At 41.0% G+C, this 20,519-nt stretch overlaps 1 protein-coding gene across 1 annotated transcript in view; it reads right to left on the bottom strand.

Moving 5' to 3' along the window:
• The window catches only part of trim62.1 (tripartite motif containing 62, tandem duplicate 1), a 34,045-nt gene extending 14,189 nt beyond the window's left edge, over window positions 1-19,856 (bottom strand). The window contains exons 1-2 of the mRNA XM_022209795.2: window positions 19,770-19,856; window positions 17,962-18,515 (exon numbers count right to left, since the gene is read on the bottom strand). Of these exons, the coding sequence (XP_022065487.1) occupies window positions 17,962-18,369 (408 nt within the window). The 5' untranslated portion in view covers window positions 18,370-18,515; window positions 19,770-19,856. The remainder of the gene's footprint in view (window positions 1-17,961; window positions 18,516-19,769) is intronic.
• Between the last annotated feature and the right edge of the window lie 663 nt (window positions 19,857-20,519).

Below are 20,519 nucleotides of genomic sequence, written 5' to 3'. Positions count from 1 at the left end.
CCCACCAAAAAATGTTCAAAGATTTCCCAAAAAAGTTGAAAGTTTCACTGTGAAAATACATAATTTATTCCACATTTTCAAACTTTAAACCGGCAGGACAACACGAGGGTTAAAACAGACTTCATAGTTCTTGTGCAGTCCAAGCTTTGGAGCTGTTTGTGAAGGAACCGACACAATATTCTGTGTGTGGTTTTAATATCGTGGCTAATCGGTGTACACCTCACAGCCCTAAACCTCCTCTATCACGTGCGATTACATGATCTTCTTTAATCTTCCTGGTAGCAAAACTGTGCTTCATATGAAGATATTCTGAGACGACATTTCCACACAGCTGTAGGATCCTTTACTACACTTGGACAAGAAACTGGATGCAATACAGAGAAGAACTGCATGATAACAAACAGACCATTATTTTGTGACACAAAAAATGCAGGTAGATGAGTGCTAGTATAAGCAGACGCTGACAGCTAAGTCTCTGTGTGTGGAGGCGTCTCTTTCCCGTCCATCGGATCCGGCCAACACAAGTCTGACATGACATTTCCCCAGGACGTCAAGCTGCAGGAAATGGGGGTCACGGCTTGGGGATTATAAATCTAAAACTCATTTCATCCTGCTGTCATTCCCTTCTTCCTCTTACTCTCCTGTCACGTCGGCAGCCCGTGGGTAGATATATATACGCAAGTAAATAAATTAATAAAATAATAGACTATGGGCACATGCTTCTTATCAACCGTGCGTGGGGCTTAAAATTCCTCAAACTTTCCTTACAGCGGTGAGCTTGATTATATTCGGCAGCTCGTTCGGGATTTAAAGAGGCATCCTCAACGAAGAGGCGAAGAAAAACAACATGCAGTGTTGCAGCATGAATAATAAAAAGCTCACAGGATGAAGAACTTCCTCTCCCACACAGATGAGAGAAGCTTCCAGTGATTTCATTCACACGCACCGACAAGGACATAAAATACAACGAAAATTTTGAATTCCTCGTCTCACTGGGGGACATACAGAACGCGGAGCCAACGTGCCACTTAAGCTTCTAATTACAGTGGGATCTTTTTCATTTGTTTACCGTTAGGCAGCGAGCGCAAACCCCAGCAGAGGCCACAATAACTCAACGTGCTGCAAATGACTTTTCACAAGGACGGTTTGGCATAACCTTCATCGAGCTGAGGGTGTATTTCTGTCAGGTAGCAGACAGGGCGGCTAAATAGGACGTCAGCCAATAACACAGCGGTGAGCACAGTGCAGAGACCACAGTCAGCTGGTAAGCTTTATGGCCTTTTTGTAATTTAGCACGGACCAGGCCTGAAATATCTCGTCCTTTTACCCCATGCAAAATCACAGCAGCAGCAGCAAACTGTTGGTTCAAGGTTATCAGTCTGGATATTACAAGAGAAGCTGTCTTTACTTTTAGGGCCTGAAACTTTTGCACAGTTTATAATGCTCAAAATGACAAACTCTGTGAAACAGGATAATATCTATGAATGTAAAAGGTTTAGTAAACTGCTACATGATTTGTTGACTTTCCTTATCTGTGTCCATACAGACGACATTGTAGCATGACATAGAAAAAACCTCCGCGATCAATGAGCTTCATCTGATTTTTATATGGTTACATGCTGACAGCTCTTGGTTTGTGCAAAGCCAGTATGAGCACAAACTAAAAGGCCCCACTTTTATCTTGGTTTGAAGTAGGGCAACAACACTTATCACAATGAAATCTTTCATATCAGTTGATATTGATAATAACTGGTCGTTTTTAATGCCCACTGAAAATGGGCCACATTTTAAAAGGCTAAAGTATAACTTTCTAAAACAGTTGGGTATTGTAGTTCATAGCAAATGTTTCTGAAATAAAGCTTACTGCATTCATTGAGCCACAGTTGAAGACACATTTGGCATTCTAGTGAGTATTTACAGCAGCAGGACAGCAGCTCACGGGCATGTTTTATCTGTAACAATTTGAATAAAGACTGAGGTCTATGGCACAGAGAAATAAGTTATGTCAGATTGTGACTGCACTTGATGTGTATTTGTTGGGACAAATCATTGGCAGTTTTGAAATTTTAATTAGATTTGGTAATAATTGGAAAAATGCCATCCAAAACCTCCATGTATATACAAGGATGTATGCACAATTCATGAAAAATAGTTCCAAATAAACTGTCTTAGTTCATCAAATACTTGTTTTTAACAAAGACCAGGAGCAATTTGAGTGTCACCACTTTAAAGTATTTCTTAAGCTAAACCAGTAATATTTTAATGTTAACACAAAAATGAAAAACAGACTAAAAATAAATGAATTTACACACATTACTAACGCTCACAAAAGAAAGCAATTAAAGCCTGGAAGCTGCTACACCATGCTAAGGTTTAGTTTCCTAGCGTCTGTTCTGGACCTGGTATCACCAGATGGAGATCGGTCTCCACGGACAAACCGACAGAAAGTCAGTCAGCTGACTGAGGTGAAAAACACAAACTAGAGTTGCAAAAGCAGCCAAAGTGTATAACATCTAATAATCACTCCAATTTAAACACATGTATAATTTTGATTCTCGGTTGGAGAAAGAACCTGAAAAAAAGGGAATGGCAAAAAGAAACATGAAACGCTGAAGTTCATGTCATCATTAGAATCTGCTGAAAGTTAACACAGCACAAGCAAGCATAAAGTAAGATAAAACAGCAAACAAAAAAGGAGCTTAGGAATACTCTAGTAAAAGTGTTTTTGAAATTGTGAGTGTAAATCAGGACAGGCTGGCCATCTCATCAGGAGGACTTTCTGATGCTGACCAGCGACGCCTCTGTGCCTGGTGCTGTCTGCACACAGCGAGAGGGACCTTTTCACAGCAGTCAACGCTAAAGCGAACGCAGCCTGAAGACACTGACAGAAGCTGCAGTGAAAGAGCTAACAGCAGACTTCGACAAGCAAACAGCAACTACTCATGTCACAACCACAGAAATACTCGCTGTGATGTGAACTGCGTATTCTGAGGAGCAAGATTTTAAAAATATTTTTGACATCTCTGACGACTTGTTCTTCTCTCAGAGTGCCAGCGAGTGCAATATCAAAATGCAGACCAGTGGCCTCTGGGAATACGACACATTGTGTAAGCACACAGCCTTTCACAATATTTCTTTATCATGCAGGTCATCATTTTCTAGCATGAGATGGCTAATAACGGCTGCTTTAGTTGAGCTGCGTTGAAACTGTGTGCTCAATGATTTGTGTCCAATCATAAAAATGTACCACCTCTTTGTCTCGTGCGACAGCTGTGTGACCCCCCACCCTGAACCCGGTGGCAACCCAGACAGAAACTTGTGAAAAGAAGCAAAAAGCAGGACAACAAAAATGCTGTCTCAGACTGAACACTCTGGTGTATTTGTTCCAAGGCATCAAACTGAGCTCAAGCTGTGCCTTACATTCCACAGCCTTGTTTCCTGTAGCATCAGCAGAGCCTGCAGCCTCTCCAGGGGGACGAGTGCATCCCTGCAGCATGAGCTCAGCCAGCAGAGCAGGCAGAGGCCAGCTGAGCTGACTGAGCAGGCCTGTCTCAGAAGGCTGGAGGACAGAGACACACTATTCACCTCCAACATCTGTCCTACTGAGACAGAGGCAGCAGCAGACAAGAACACCCTGTGCAGTGCATGAGTATGAGCGCAACACATTTATAGTTCTGCTCAAAATCTGGTTAAGCAGCAACTTTCAGCTTGTATCATTTAAATACTTTCTACTGATGAATTTAGTGCTGAAAGAAGTAATAGGTTTTAGCTGTTGGAAACAAACTTAGTTGCCAATATATTTGATGACTGCCTTATTGTTTGACTTAAGCAGACATGCCACATTTTTACGGGTTCTAGCTTCTCAAATTTGGGTTCTGGCCACTTAAAAGCAGCACCTTGGGATCTCTATCTGGATTTTTAAACTGTTTTCTGCCAATTTACATGCATGAAAAAATGACTTGATTGATTGATTGGCAAAAGAACATACAATTAACAGGCCATAGAAAATAGCTGTTGCAGAGAACAGTCTGCAAACATCAGATAGTTTAAAGTGCTACACAAATGCAATGTCTCCAGGTGAATCTGAGTCCCAAACTACATAATAAGCAAAAAAATCTTCAAACTGTATCAGCTGAATCCAGGAACATTTTTACTTCAGTTGACTTTGCTATTCAGCTATCTACTTTTTCTAATGAACTAAATGTTCAACCGCTCCTTTAATAGTTTCATAGCATTTTTACTTAATTTATCTGACAACTAAAGCGTGTCGAGGAATAATAATACCTTTATTATCAGGCTATGCTACCATCTTGTAATGCAATTTTAGTACCGTTGTTTATTTTTTCATAGAAGCATCTACATAAAAAAAGACCTAATCGTATCGGCTGTGATCCTGAGTCTGATCTCAAATGACCCCCTCATCTACTCTTTCCATTTTCCTGGCAACACCCCATAAAAGCAGCGAGCTGGGTAGGAGTACTGATTTTGGCAGCCTCCGCCAGTCCTCTGAATATAGGGCACGTCATGTAAATGATGAATGCTCAGAGGCTGCTGCTCCACTTCCTGGAGCGAGGAAGGGCACAGAGTATGCAAATGTACTAACCCAAACATGAATAGCTAGGGAAAAAAAAGAAACACAACATTGCAAGTCAGTTCTAATATATTTATCCTTCAAATGAAAAAATATTCATGATACTCGAATTGCTGACAAAGGTCTACAGAGTCTGAACGCTGAGCTGAGGGAGGTGTGTGGTAGCACCCAGACAGCAAAGTGAGTGGAAGTCTGAGGGCTACAAGAAAGACAAACAGATCTCAGAGGCATCAATGTTAAGTTTGATAATCTACACAGTGTAGGACAAGCCATTAAAGAGGAACAGGGGGGTTGTTGTTGGCATTAGAGTGGGAAATCTGAGAGGTGTTGACCGATAAGAGCGAGTCTGCTGCTTGTATAAAGTCACTCACCAGCTTGACAGAAGCCACTCAGTGCTTCACCTTCAGGCCTCATTCTTTTGCGATTCATATTATCCTGACTGCTGAGCTGGATGAGCATCTATTCAGAGATTTAAATGAAAAGTAAAAGATGTACACATTTTTTCACCGCTGCAGTTGGAAATTTATTTGACAGACAGCCAGTTTAAATGCTTGTAAGCCTAATGTGAAATGTCGGAATAATTCTCACTGCAGCATCCAGTTTCAGGCACTCTCTGAAGAACTATCAATCAAACCGGTCAGGGGCAAGATGCTAGTCTCAGAGAGGGCTATATATCATCTCAACAGGCAACTGAGGAAAGAAAAAAAAACACATTATCATATGAAAAATGCATTTCCTTTAGGCCTGTGAGATCAAAATCCAAAACAAGCCAAAAGCTCTTCACATGAATCACGGGCTTCTATAATTACTTCCAAAGAAAGGGGATCATTAGTAATACTGGTCTAAGTTGCTATGTTTGGAAACTCCATCTGGTTGTGCAGAGACCAAACTAAAACTTTCCAGACCTATTCAGATTGTTACATTTTTGTGTGTAGAGAGTCATACTGAAACCAGAACGCCCATGTTCTGTTTGAGAACCTCATTCAAAATCCCACTGCATTTGTAAGAATGTCAAAAGTTCAGCCTCTGAACAAAGCCCCTCTCAAAAGTATGCAGTGCATTTCACATCCATACTTTAAATGAATAATGGTTCATTTTAAAAAGCAGTTGATTTACTTTACATAACAGATTTTCTCAAAGCATTACTGGTTAAACCTCATGATGTGAAAGAAAAGATGAGTCTACGGTCGGGTTCAGGGGGCCACTGTGAGCAGAGATCACACTAAAAAGTAGGAGAAAGATCATTTTAGAAGAGAGAACTGGTGACTTTTATGAATACGGACGAAACCCGATCCTGAAAGTGACCCTGGGAGTTTGCATGTTCTCCAGGTGCTCTGGTTTCCTGCTCCAGCCCAAAGGCATGCAGGTCGGATTAACTGGTGCCCCTAACTTGCCTACAGGTATGAATACGAGCGTGGATTATTGTGCGTTTCCATGTGTCCTGTGACTGACTGGTAGCCTGTCAAGGGTGGAACCTGCAGGGAAAAATAGATCTGTTACACCTAATGCATCTTTTTCCCAAATGTCAGGTGTGGTTGTCAACCCCTTGCAGGTATAGCTAAAAGATGGATGGAACTGAGGGGTATAACTAAAACCCCAATTGACATAACAGGTATCGCCAACCACCCCCTTTAATGGGAGCCTGCACAGGGCCTAATGAAGACAACCACTGGTAACACAGGTCTTATTAATCAGTTTATTCAAAACTCGGCACTTGATGTGTCATTTGACTCTTCTTCAGCACAAAATGGAGTGATCACATGCTGCCTGCTTCAGTGAAGAGGACTGGGTTCTTATATTGGTGAGCTACGAGGAATATAAACACTACAGCAGAAAGAGATGTTCTCGTAAACAGGGCAAGAGAGGAATCCTAGCAGAAAATTGTTAAAGGTGGAGGGTAATATATTCATCACTCAGTGCACTTGATGCCTGATGCATATTTCGAATATGACAGCTTTGCATTAGAGCCCTTAAACTTCATACATCTGATCATGAGACTCAAGAAGTGCACTGAACTGTCAGTAAAGGAATCGAGAAAGTCGCTCACGTTTTAGGCCAAATCAAAGTGAAAATTACATTTCCTGTGAAAAACACCAATAGATTAATACATTTTGTGATCTGTGTTCTATTGGCTGCAACACCAGGAGTCCAGAACAAAGGCACAAAAACATATTTTTGATTTTTTATTTCACCAACTAAATGCACGTGAGTTCCAACGACGCATACAGTTTGTGATACTGTAACTGCATCACTTCGATCCAAGGCAAGACCAGGTTTGTAGATACGATGTATTTGCAATCTTGTTGAGCTGCAGCTGATAGTCTGTAGTGCACAGATTATTAGTTATTGTATATATATATATATATATATATATATATATATATATATATGTATACAGTTACTGTGACAGAAACAACATGTGGAAGATTGGCACTTTCAGCATCTGATTTGAATCAGTTACCATAAGAATCTAGCAGGTTAAAACAGACATATGTGTGACACTGAAAGCTCTCTCTGACAAATTAATTGTTTGCTGAAATAACTAAATTTTTACCCTCACTTCAAAGATAACTTACACTGTTTTACCATGTGAACTGTTCAAGCTGCAAAATTTCAGCAGGTCTCCACAGACGCATTTTAAAGCTCCACCTGCAGACACCAAACAGCTCAAATGCAGGCACAACAACACTCCTCTGAGGAGCTGCATTCCCTGCTAACAATATTACCTCTTTTCTGCTGCAGAATGATTTCACTCTTTGGTCACACTGAGCAAACACACCCTGAAAATGACCCTTGGATATGTTTCACTGCCAGTGGATTTTCACTACAACCCAATGCAAGCTTGTGTCATCTTTTAGAAAAAGCTTCTTAGGATTAGTCAGACCTCTAACAGTCAGCGTGTTGTTAACATAAAACCATGTCGTATGTGTCAGGCGCTGAAATCACCTTGTGAAAAAACATGGTGTGGTTGCATGCCAGCCGCTGCTACACGGCACGGATAACAAGCACATTTGTATGCCTCTACTTCATCTTAGCAGGACCGGTGCAGCTGGAAGCAATTCTGCTGTAGCTGGTGTGTGTGAACTATGAAGGCTGCGGCTCGCCAACAGCTCTATCTGACCAAATTAAGTGTGTGCCTGCCTCTCTTTCACTCAGGCCGCTGACATCGAATAAATATTTGGGATATATGCCTCTTTGTTCAGGTCACACTGTATAATAACTGTTTCTGCAGACAGTGGCAGCACAGTTGTATGAATTATAAGAACAGCCTCCAGTCAGGTCTGCATGCCTGTATGTCTGCTGATAGGATGACTTCCAATCATCCACGTATTGCAGCCTGGATCATATTAAAAAAAAGAAGAAATTAAAAAAAAAAAACAATTTCAGTGAAGTAGGGAAAAAGTGTTTTATATCTTTATAGTTCATGTATACAATAACAGTGCAATGATGACCAGTTTCAACCCACACAGGTCTTCATCTGCAAGTAAAACTTTATATACCAAATTTATTGAAAATGACTGTTGAGAATTCAAGACTGTATAGTTCAGAGGGGTGTGAGAACAAAATACATTAAAATAATAGGAATTCTAAGTAAATGATTAATAAATATACTTCGATACATAGACAGCCAAAGCCGTATACCTTTTTAAAGCTCATTTGCTTCTTCTGTCTTCACAAATGTCGAAAAACAATACGGTTTCAGTTGTATAGTCAGCTGAATGTGTGTACAGGATTATGAATACAAAGAGCAAAAAACCTTTCATTGTTCACCTCTGATGACATTCATGAAAGCTTAAATGGCAGAATGATGCATTTGTCATTTTATTAGAAAATATTGTTCATTTATCCTTTCAAAAAGAAAAAACTAGAAGGTAAAGAGCTTACAGCTTCTTTGAAAAGGCTCATCCTTTAGTGGATGCAGTGGAGAAACCAACAACACTAACACTAACATAGGCTGAGAATGCCTCCTTGTTAAGCTGGGTAATTTTAAAAACAATGTTTACGTGTGAAATCCACATTCGCCCACACTTGCATTTTCAACTGGCTTTTGTAGACGATTTTTGTCCACTTATTCGTGGCTTAAAAATTTAAAAGCCTCACAAGATTTTCTTCTTCCTCTGTTCCGGTCAGCAAACGACACAACTGTGCTTGAACATCTGGAACAGCTGAGTTAGTCAGGTTAACCTCTGTTTAGTCTATTTCTGCTCTGTGATGAAATCTTTATGATTCCCTCATGACAACACCTTTATCCTCCTGCCATCACAGAGATTAACATTTAAAATGAGCAGATTAGAGGTGACACACGGTTAATTTTAGTGGCACACAACCCCCATCCAGGTCAGTCGGAGGTCAGTTTTTCTTATTCATAATGAAATGAATGATTCTGGAGTTCTTCGCTCTGGAGTTTCACAAAGCCTCAATTTTGGGTGTCTAGATACACGTATTATTGTTAAAAAAAAAAGGCCAAAATGAAGAGAAAGGAATAGTTTTCCACTTTGGCTATTGTGGACATATTCTGAGAGACAAGTGAACAATTCAACCAATACCTCAACTGCTCATCAGGCCTTAATTTCTTTTAATTATTTAACATTTTTAATTAATTTTTTTTAGAGTACCACTAAAACTAAATTAGCTAAGGTGAAATGAGGTTTTGATTGCAGAACTTACAAAATGACTCTGCATTCCAATGGAGGAGTTTTCTTCAACAGATAAGGCTGTGGATAAGAGGGATGTTCTGACTTGACTCCTCCTGATTAAAGCTGGAAAACTTCTCACAGCCCTTTAAACTGTTTGACAGCTTATGCTCTTAATGCCTGAGGAATGCTCACTTGCTTTACAGTTGCGCTTGTTGTAAGTCACGAAGCATGAGAGTATGTGCTAAATGCCAAAACTGTAAACAGCTGCTCGAGCAGGAAACCACCATTAATGTGCAGAGTGAAGATGAGTAGAGACACAACAGCTGGCTGTGCACCGCTGATCAGCCTGAACCTTGCTTAATGCAATTATGGCAAATTTACAAGGTATAACAACTCATGGCCATAGAAATTTCAATTGGACGTATTTTATCATATTAAGAGCGAGGGTATTTAACTTGCTAATTGGATATCAGTTATCATACACAACAACCCCAGTTGCAGACATTATAGTTTTATTAACTTCAATTAGGTGCTTTAAGATCAATAGACAATAACCAGAGCTGCTTATTTAACCAGCGTTTTCTCATTACTCAGATAATTACACAAATCTACCACTGCTTAATTTGACAATATTGACTTAATCACAGAGAGATAAGCTTTCCCAGCACCTCCCTGCCTATCATTCATCTTCTGCCCTCCTGTGAGAGGACTGTGACGGGAAGCACAGGTTTGTAAGGAAACAGAAACACAGCTTGACTCTCTCGTTTAGACAAAACAGGCATTGGTTGGCTCAGGGAAGGGGTCAGGTCCGAGTCTGACTGATTGGGAGCTGAAAATGAGGACTCCTATCAGCAGCAAGTCTAATTAAATCATCTGCAGCAAATCACGGACACAGAGAATTACAAGAGATTACGGCCTCGCCCAGCCCTGCCCAGACCCCCGAGAACAATGGCCTGTAATCTGTCTTAATTCCCCAGCTAATGAACGCAGGGCTTAGAGTCTCATGGCTGCAGCGACAGGGAACAGCAGTTCACATCCACCCGAATATCAAACTGACAGAGACTACAGTAAAAGCAAAGAAGTGGCCATCACACACCACTCCTGGACTGTTAAAATTTACCAAGATCTGCAATTGTCTTTGCCCAAAACCATCTTTCTAAAACTCTCATTTCATATCAACCACTTTTAAAAGCCTATTCCAGCTCCTAGGGAGTAGTAGAAAGAGTAATCGTTTATACAACACCTTTCCCTACCGGGTCTTTTATATTTAATGCAGTCTTTATGGCGGTGTCACTGGTGTGCGGGATGCTCTCCCTGCTGATCTGCCTCACATTAAGGAGACTGAGGCTCAGCATTAAGCCTCACTTAAAGCCACAAAACTTACAGGACAGCACTTCCCCTTTCATTCACTAAGATGACCAGTAAATCTCCCCTCCTTAGTGAGTCTTCCTCTCGCTTTCTGGCCTGCCAGACCCGTTCCTACAGGTTTAACTCGCTGAATAATACATGCACGACTACTGATGTCATACAGCACATACAGTGCGTTCAGTTATAATGAATCATCAGGATACAGTGCATACGTGGGAGTTTGTGTAATTTCCACAGAATATGACACACACAGACAGAACACATCTCTACCGAAGAGTCTATTTTTGAGGTTTTGTAATTTAATTTACTGTTGCTAAGCAAATATATACTCAGCTGCCAGTGTATTTAGTAGCTATCTAAGTTTACTACAATCCTGTCATGAATCCCACCTTCATGAGTGCCAATGTTGACTCAACTTCACTGTGATTTTGGAGCGTTACACTGATTGGTGTTTGCATTTATATTTTTTCCACCACATTTTCATGGGACAGACCGGATACAGTGTTTGAAACAGTATAATGCAAAATCAGAAAGCATTCTTTTTAACAAAAACTGAAGTCAGTCATGAAGTCAGGATTTATTATTTTCTCTTGTATTACTGTAGTTCTAGAAAGGCCTGCCTAATAAACTAGCTGCTCAGTGACTGTTTTTCTCTCACTGTTGGACTCTTGTGATTTTTGAAATTTCTCATTTTTCTCGCGGTGAGTCAAACAACAAACTCAACACATACTATCAGGACAGTCACGTTTCTGGTAGAAGATGAAGACCGAAATATTAGATAAGAAGAAGAATGAAACAGGCACAAAGAAAATTAAAATGTAAGTACATTATTGTATGTGTTTGAGTTTAGTTTTCTTGTTTTGTTAGGTTACCACTTTTGTATCATGTCAGTGATCATGACAAAGAATACACCCACAGAGGGAAGAAAAGCAATAAAAAATTTGGTCAAATGTCACCGGAGGTTCTTCACCACTTTCCAAAGATGACCTATGACTTCAGTCAAGGGGCAGAAGGCACTTGATAATCTACAACCATTTGCAAGAGTGTCTGAAATTTCTGGGATTTGAGAAACACCTGCTAAGTTTAAGAGGGTTCATAAGATGCATTTTTTCCCAATCATCTCAGCCTTAACATACTTTTAAGAAACGAGGCCCTAGTCTCTTTGCATCTACAACATCTAGCTGTTAAACAGCTTTCACCTGCATGTTTTCTGTGCTGTGCTAAACAGAGACATTTTTACTTGGTAGAAAACATACGGCACACTGCAAAATCAGCTTCTCTTTGCACAAGCCGTACATGATCACTTCTAATACACGACAGATGCACAGACATCTGACTCTCTTAACTTTAGCACGAGCCAAAGTAATCATCTCAAAAACACCAAATGTTGTGCCTGATGGAAGCCACGCCGCCTCACTTTTTCCAATCAATGCAGCTGTTTACCTGCTAATCTAACAAGACCATGTGCTGAAGTAAATACGCATCCTGGCTCTGTCCTGCGTCCAGCATCATCAGTGGTATCAGCAATACATGCAGTGTGAGCTACCACTTCTCTCTGGATGAGGATATTATGCCAGGACTCCTCTAATGGACCATGACTGTTCTGTCTCTCCCAATGGCTCCACTTCTGCATGAACGAAGTCTCTCTGAAACACCACCATGATGGAGCACCATGCTGGACAAACGCATTTGCTTAGAGTGGGTGGGTGGTTGGAAATGATCAGGTTGGGGGGGGTCTGGGAACTGGCTTCTTCAAAAGGACTGGTCTCAAAGCCAGTTATGTTGCCCTCAATAAAGCACATAATTCAGAAATGAGAAGATTACTGGATGAGAAGGCAGCGCAGCACAGAAAAAAAAACAGAGAGAGCGAGATTTGCTGGAGGAAAGGAGAGCAGACTGAGGCGAGCCACAGGGGAGATGGCAGCCGTGGGTGCCCTTGAAATTGCCTGACTCATTACTGCAGCAGCACGGCCATGCGTGGTGATGGCAGGCTCAGAGAGAGAGAGAGAGAGCTCTCGGCCAGGCGCTGACAGTCGGAGAATGAGAGACAGCCCTGTTTTTAAACCACCAGAGGAACACTTCAAAGGCTGGTGTGCTCATTCTCCGTTTTCAAACACCATCCTGCTTTACAGCGGAGGCAGACGAGGAAAATGCTAATACGTCTTCATGATTAACCCCCCTGTTTGGGGTCTGATAAGAAAATAATAGCTTGGTTTAAGAATGACGTTAATGGAGGACAGCACACAGGTGCATCAGGGCATACTGAGTGACAGGTCTGTGGGGGTGATTCAAAACCACAGTAATCATTTAATTCTTTCACTGCGTGGGCTTTAGTCAAACTGACACCAGCATCACTGCACAGCTGCCTACTGTTAGTCTTCTTACATACACATTCTAAAATGTCTATAGTCTCTGCAACAAAGTTAAATCCCCAAATATGCATGGCTAACCAGGAGCTGCAGTCGATTTCCCTTCTTATCTGGTCTTACACTAGTGTCAAGTAGAGCGGAAACACATCCCTAGGGCAAGTAGACAGCAGGAAGAGTCTGTCTCGTCCTGCAATACTGTGGTTGCACACAGCCCACTGACAGTCTCCATCATCACAATTAAAGCACAGTGGCTGCTGTGGCTTCCATTTTGTCCTCCGCAGGAGTGGACTGCCAACTTTAAGCCACAGCACTGCGGACATAAGTGCACAGTTTCGTCCAACTTCAAATCAGGATTGCGACGATTCAGACAACCTCTATTTAAGACGGCGCCATACTCTAACCGTAGCGTGACTAAGGGGAGGAACTGCAATCTCATAACCATTAACAAAGTTTTCTAAAAATAAAAGTAATATTTCCCTGAACATTAAGCACATACTTTACAGGTTAAAAGAATAGAGGTTTGTAGATAAGAATGTCTGGCCTCTTGGTTCTAACCTCATTTAATGAGTTCAAAGTAAGACTGACAGGCCAAAAAAATTCATAACAAAACACTAGAGGATTAAAATGATGAGTTGTTTGGCATGAATTTAAAAAAATGAAGATTTTTGTTGCTGATTGTGGTTATGGTTAATAATTTAGTCCTCAGGAAGTTTGAGATAATTTAGCATTAATAGTGCTTTTGCTCTTGTACATTAGGTTTAAATGGTGTTCCATGCCATCTAATATGATTGCTGGAATAAAACCCCTTTTAATCAGAATGCATTAGTTCCCTGTGAAATCTCTTCTCCCTGAAGCAAATGGCAGAGCTGCAGACAAATCCTCCTCGATCCTACCTTAACGTCCTTTCTGTTGAGAAATATGTGCAAGCAAGCAATTATGTGCTGGGTTAATGTTTGCCAGGTGTATGTGCATCACCACGCAATAGTCTGGTGCTGGATGTGTTTGTGCATCACAGATATGACCACAGAAGCGTTTACGGGAAAGGATGCAAATCTGCAGGAGGTAAAGCTTTCAACACAGCAACAAGACTCAGGGCCTGAGGTCAGTGGAGTGACATGCCAGGCTAAGGAGATTATAGCCTGCTGCAAACTAACCAAAGGCTGCTCGTTCCACTAGACACTGGTCATTCAAAAACACTGTCAACCCAAAATTTAGTCAGTTGCATCATGGCACAACAGAAGGGTGCTTTGCCTGAAAATTTTTGGGGACATAGTTATCCAATTAAATCACTGGCTTTGAAAACTGATATGTATTGTAATGTGCAAACACACACTCTGGGTTATGACTGACTATGTTTTTAATGCTTCTATATTTCATCATATTGGGTCATTGTAGGCGTTGGTCCAAATGTCATAGTCTGAGCGTCAGCTATAACTGTTGAAATTTGCTTTCGTCATCCTTGTACCATTAATTGTGAAACACACTAATCACGTGTGCTGTTGTTTGCAGAAAACTGAAGGCGATGGAGAACATGTTGGTGCCAACCTGCTCCTCTAAACAAGGTGAAAGGACAATTTAAACAAAAACAATGCTGTGAAAATAGGCAGTAATTAGGAACCATTATTACGCTGACACCATCAGTGTGGTTTCCAGTTTGTTTCCTCAAAAAACAAAATCATGACTCCCTGCAGAATATTTGCCCATTTTACTCAAACCAAGATGTTCTCCTTTCACTCTCTCCGAGGAGTCACGTCTCTGTAAAAATTTAAAGATGATGGGCTTTAACCTCCAAACAAATGGCAAATAAGAAAGCTACAGAGGAAGACAGTGAAAGCCAGTACTGAATTCAATGTGCCAAATTGTTTAACAATTCAACACAAAGAGGCCAAGCTTTGGCTCTCGACCTAGTAAATCCTTTTCCCCTCATCGACAAACTTTCCCACCATACAAAAACTCCAAGGTTCATTTTAAAGAGGCGACCAAGCTGGCACGACATGCGCCCTTCTGGCTCAGATATTCAAAACACTGCTGCTGATTGCTGCTGCTGCTGCACTTTAACACATCCTCACCATGTTGTTTTGGCATTTAGTTAAGCACTGTCGAGTCTCATGCTAAAAGTGAAGTTTATGCCTGCAGGCGGTAGTCACACACATTTGTTTCTATTTCACACAAAGCCCTGTCTGTTCACTGGAAACAAAAATGAAATAATAGGAAGACTTGTAAGTTGCCTAATGTCACAGGCTATTGCTTACATATGCTCCTTCTTACATAATGAAGAATTCAGAATTTTTAAGTTTAGTTACATTATACATATTCTGCATAAAATATATCCTGTGATCTCAACCGAACCTGACAGAAAATGATTGTAACACCATCTGGTGCCTCGCTGTGATGTTTGTGTTTTTCTGGTAGGGATGAGACGTTATGTAACACACCACCCCACTTGTAGATCTAAAAAGGCGACTATGCCAAGCTCATCATGGGACATGGTTGTTTCTGATGGGGCCACTGTGTACTCATACTCGTTTTCAGTACTGTGGATCTGGGAAGACTCCAAGGCTCCTGCCAGAATACAAAATGCCAGATCGCCGCCTTGAAAAGAGTCCCAAGCAGAGGGACAAGTTGGTGTCCAAGAAAACAGAAACATCTTTGCTGGGCCTAATTACTTCTGCTTCAAGATTACACAGTTTTGACCTTTCTCAAGCTTCCAGCACAGGGCCTGATTGGAAATTGAGGACAGCGTTGCATTCTACAGTGTTTTTAATTATAATGGATGCAGAACACAGGAGGGAACAACTGTAGTTCTTTATTACCCACAAACTGCCTGACTGCCTGTTTACATGTGTATTTAATTGAATTAACTGCACTTGTTAATTCCATATTTAAATCTTTAATTTACTCTTCATAAGCACCTCAGTGGTACAAAGTAGTTATAATCCAATTAAAACAGTTTCGCAGTTAAAGGGGAACTCCACATCAAAGTCAGTGTACAGGTCTTGAGGCACATGTGGAAAAAAATCAACTTGTGGCACCAGAGGGAGCTGAGCAAAGTCTAATAAATTTCCAGAAGCGATGTCACTTGAGTCAGAGTTGGTTAGAGCTGAAGACGGTTTGAAAAATATTTTTAAAAAAATATGAGGGTGTGGAGTTAGAAAGAAGGGAACTTACCGGTCCTATATAGCTCGCGCCTCATCTCTGCTTCAGGTAAGTGGCTTGAGGACACATTAGCTGCTGCTAACATTACACACCAGAATCTCCCTCTGAATTGCATATAATTTTTATTAAATGAAATGTTTTCAAATAAGTATAAGAGGTTAGCATCATGAATAGTCAACAGCTGAGTCTCACTGATGTAAGTATAGTGAAGTCACACTTGAAGTTGCTATCAAATATAAACACACAACAAACATCAAACTCATCGTTACCAATAATAAAATCTGTGAAAACAAAGGCACAGATTTCATTAGTATGACATCCAAATGTGTCTGAGTGTTGGTCTGAGCTGCGATAAGAGTGTAAACCCTTAAAAATCTCACAGCTGAGTGTTAACCATCAGTTCCTTATCAGAAGCTTCACTGGGCTGTCTGTCAAGAAAACAGAAAACCTAACGTGTACGTTACATAGTGTAGACATGAGAATTGAGACAGACTGCATAATAGTAGACTGGAATGTGTTGCTATGCATACTGGAGCAAAGAAGGAAGAGGATTAGGAGCTTTGTTTCACAGTTATTGGATTTTGGCTCTGTGGGAATGGAATTATCCAAACAGTGAGCGGAAAGCAAACACTGAACTATTTCTGTTAATGTGGAAAACATGACTCAGAGTAAACACATGGGAAACATTAGCAGAAGATTTGTATGGAAGTTCATATCTTCACAGTCACTGCCAAATTACTGGTAAGCATCCTGAATTTAAAATAAAAATGAATCATTGAGAAATTTAGCAGTTGTTTGTTTTTTTTTAACTTATTTCAACAAAGGCTTTGCATCTGCTTGTACATTTAAATATAATCTCTTGCTGAGTCAAGGTCTTTGCTCTCAAACAAACCAAATCTGGGTAAATTTTTAAGTACTGTGGGGACAAGTTGAAAGTTTAGAGATGACAAGAGAAATGGCTTCACATGCAACACAGGACTACTGCATGTCATCCAATGACATCCAACAGTAAAACACGGCCCATCACTAGCATGTGTATGTTGTTGATCTTTTCGTGAAATTTTTAAGGATGTAAAATTTCTATTTAATTTTTCATCTCATTTTAGAACTGAGAGCAGTCAGGTGATGTAACCTTTATTTCACCAAGTAAGAGTCCAAATTTTAATTTACAGTGAGACCTGATCAAAGCAGCTGTATGGCATGAAAATGCAAACAAAGACACCAGCAATATGAAACAAAGAAATATGGCAAATATCATGCATACTGTATGAAAGTTTCCCCAAGCAAACAACACACATTTATTAAAAAAGTCCAAAGTTCAGAAGTTAAAAGTACTAAGATTCCATTAACATCAAAATCTTTGATGCATATAATTCCCTTGAATTCACTTAAGATAACTCTGTCCTTCAGATTCAAGTTCTTTTGCCAGTCATTTTGGGCAGCAGGGGCTGCATACCTAAACATCTTTTACCGACTTCAGTGGGCACCAAAGAGATGAATCCACTGACCTCTGATCATAGCGAGAGCTACAAACTGGAATCTCATTATGATCTGAGGTCAGTGAACCCTGGAGACATCTGGGAAAAGCAAATCGGATAGGTCTCATTCCTCAGCACCTATTACACCTGTCGTACTCACGAGCAAAGAAAAAAAATCCCCAAACTGCTTTAATGGAGCTGCTCTGTGGCAGCACAGGATTTACTGCTGGACTGTCTGTGAAGCTCCCATGGGGTGACTGAGTGCAACTTCCTGAACGTGATGCAGAGTGCTGATGGGTTTTAAGAAAATGTCAGCCTCGCTCTCACTAATGAGCTGTCAGAGTGTGTGTGCCAGAACTGACCTGTATCTCCTCGTAAGCGTCGTCAATGGTGGTCACTTGGTGCTGCTCGTGTAGCGCCGGCTCGTCACAGAAGAAGCACACCAGACTTTTGTCCGTGAGGCAGAAGAGCTTGACTTTCTCGTGGTCCTTGCAGGGGTAGGAGCTCCTCTGAGCGTTGAGGATGGCGTCCAGTGGGAAGGCAGAATAGCGCTCCACAATGTTGGACAACTTGAGACTTGGTGAAAGGAGTGGATCGGTGAAGGTCCTCCGGCACTCGGGACAGTCCCGTGTTCCGTGAGGCTCTTGCCTGCTCCAGTGCTCGGTGATGCACTTTCTGCAGAAGTAGTGCTCGCAGCCAAAGCTTACGGGGTCTTGATATATGCTTAGGCAAATGGAACAGAGGAGCTCGTCCTTCAGACAGCAAGCCATTTGCAAAAACAGAGACAGAGCGGCATCTAAGAGAGCAATGTTCTGGAGCTATGTACGCGTGGTTTAATCTGTAAGAGAAGGGTTCACTGCATGTGGGAGTTCATAGACAAGACCTTCGGGAATCTTGGGATTTCACGATATTGTCTCTGTTGAGAAACAATAAACACAGTCAATAAGCAACAATAACATGCCTCACATCTTAAACAGAGAACAGCATTCTCTAATACATTTATGACAAAGACATCGCTCAGAGAAGCCGTTTTTTCCCTTCTGGTCACACATTAACCAAATGACCAATAAGAACCTATTTAATATTTAATCTTACTCGTGAGAGCATCCAGAGAGCTGTCATAACTGGACCTCATTTCACATTGATAACACTGGCTGAACATTGGTTTGAAACTACAGCTGCAACAATTAGTTGAGCAGAATAGAAAACGAATTGATTTTCAGCAGAAATGCACAAAGCAGCCCAGTTTTGAATTTCACAAATTTGGATATTTGCTTTATTACCCCCAATCTCTCATGACAATACATGGTATATCGTTGAGTGATGCACTGAAAAACAAATCTTGCAATTTGAACAAGCCCAAACAACTAATCCATCAACCGAGAAAATAACAAGCAGTTAATTACTGCATTGTTTGAAAACAGATTTATTTAGAGATTGTCAATCAAATCACTAAAAAAAAAAACAATACATTTTGATAGTGGACAGAACTTCCAAAACACCCCCTTTAGTAATGTAGCAACAGCATTTAATTCCATTATAATGTCATTTAATACAGCTGTCACACGAGAACAGCTGCAATTTGCTTTCACTTTATTAGTTTCCCTCTCACCTGAGGAAACACCCTAACATTATATTCAAGCTTCAATCAAATTACACTTTGCTACATGCCTTTCCTGGCTTTTTGAGAGGAGTATTTCAATTTCTACTGCTGTCTGCATCAGCCACCTAAGGAACCAACAAGGCAAACACCTGCAGCAGTATTATCTCCGCTGCTGTCTAACTCCTCCCCGGCGTTAACAAGCCTCTCTTTCAATTTCCCTCATGAGGCAGGTTTCAACAGCCCGGACTGAGCTTTTTCATTCTTAGCATGTACCACAAACCATCAGGCTAGCACGTGTAGCTTAGCACACACACTATTTAACCGGCTTTATCCACCTCGCGTGCTAGCTGGATTTGTAAACATAACCGACAAGGACCACGGCACCGCCGACCAACACAGGGAAGATGAGAGGAGGCAGGCACACAAAAGAGGCATAACACTAGTTTAATAAGTCACGTATCAAAAAGGCGTATTCAGGAGTGGTGAGCGAGAGATAAAGGTAACTTAATGTGACAGTACTTTAAAGCAGCCGTGGGTAAAAACGGAGGAGAAAAAGCCTCAACTCACCAGCTTCTTCACGGCGACATCAGCGGCTCCAATGCAAGTGTCTTTCAGGAAGGAGAGCAACACACAGCGGCAACAGATGCTACCAACTGTGTCGACCGACGGGGGGATTTTTCATTCATAGTTTCACGAGATCAAGGCAATTCGTTTATAAATGCAATGCAGAGATGAACACCAGACAGTGTAGATTTTATCTGACGATTTAAGTGATTTTTTGAGCCAGTGTGAGTCTTGAAACGTAACAATGTAAAGTTGAACCCCCTCAAATATAATGGAGTGGCTCAGACTTCCTCTCTCCCGTTCCTCCCGCTGCTTAGCTACCGTGGTTACAACAAATACACTAATATACAAGAAAATTGTCGTATTTCCTGTAGTTAATTATTTACCAACAATAATAGGGTTATAAATTCCCATTAAAACTGACTGTCACTGCGCAGTGAGGACCTTTTAATGAGCCAAACGAGTGTCACCGGCTGCAGTGTCCGCCTTCAACCGGTAGGTGTCAGGAGCGTCCACACAGAGAAACATCCCCCAATAAAGGTAATGTGGTGGAAGGAGCACGTCTATGGATTGATTCATTAAACTTATCTACTAATGTTATTGTGAAGTTTTGGGGAACTCGCAGGGCAGTATACACTGTAGTGGTTTGTGTATTAAAGATGAATTCAACAGTTCGTGTCAGCTCAGAGTATTCGTCATGAGGGGTAGTCCTACTTAACCAACACCTTTTACATTGAGTGAGGGAAATAACCC

This window comes from Acanthochromis polyacanthus, chromosome 5 (genome assembly GCF_021347895.1).
Source record: "Acanthochromis polyacanthus isolate Apoly-LR-REF ecotype Palm Island chromosome 5, KAUST_Apoly_ChrSc, whole genome shotgun sequence".
Lineage (NCBI taxonomy): Eukaryota > Metazoa > Chordata > Actinopteri > Pomacentridae > Acanthochromis > Acanthochromis polyacanthus.
Note: the sequence above shows the minus strand (reverse complement) of the source record. Positions and strands in the feature narration are given on the sequence as shown.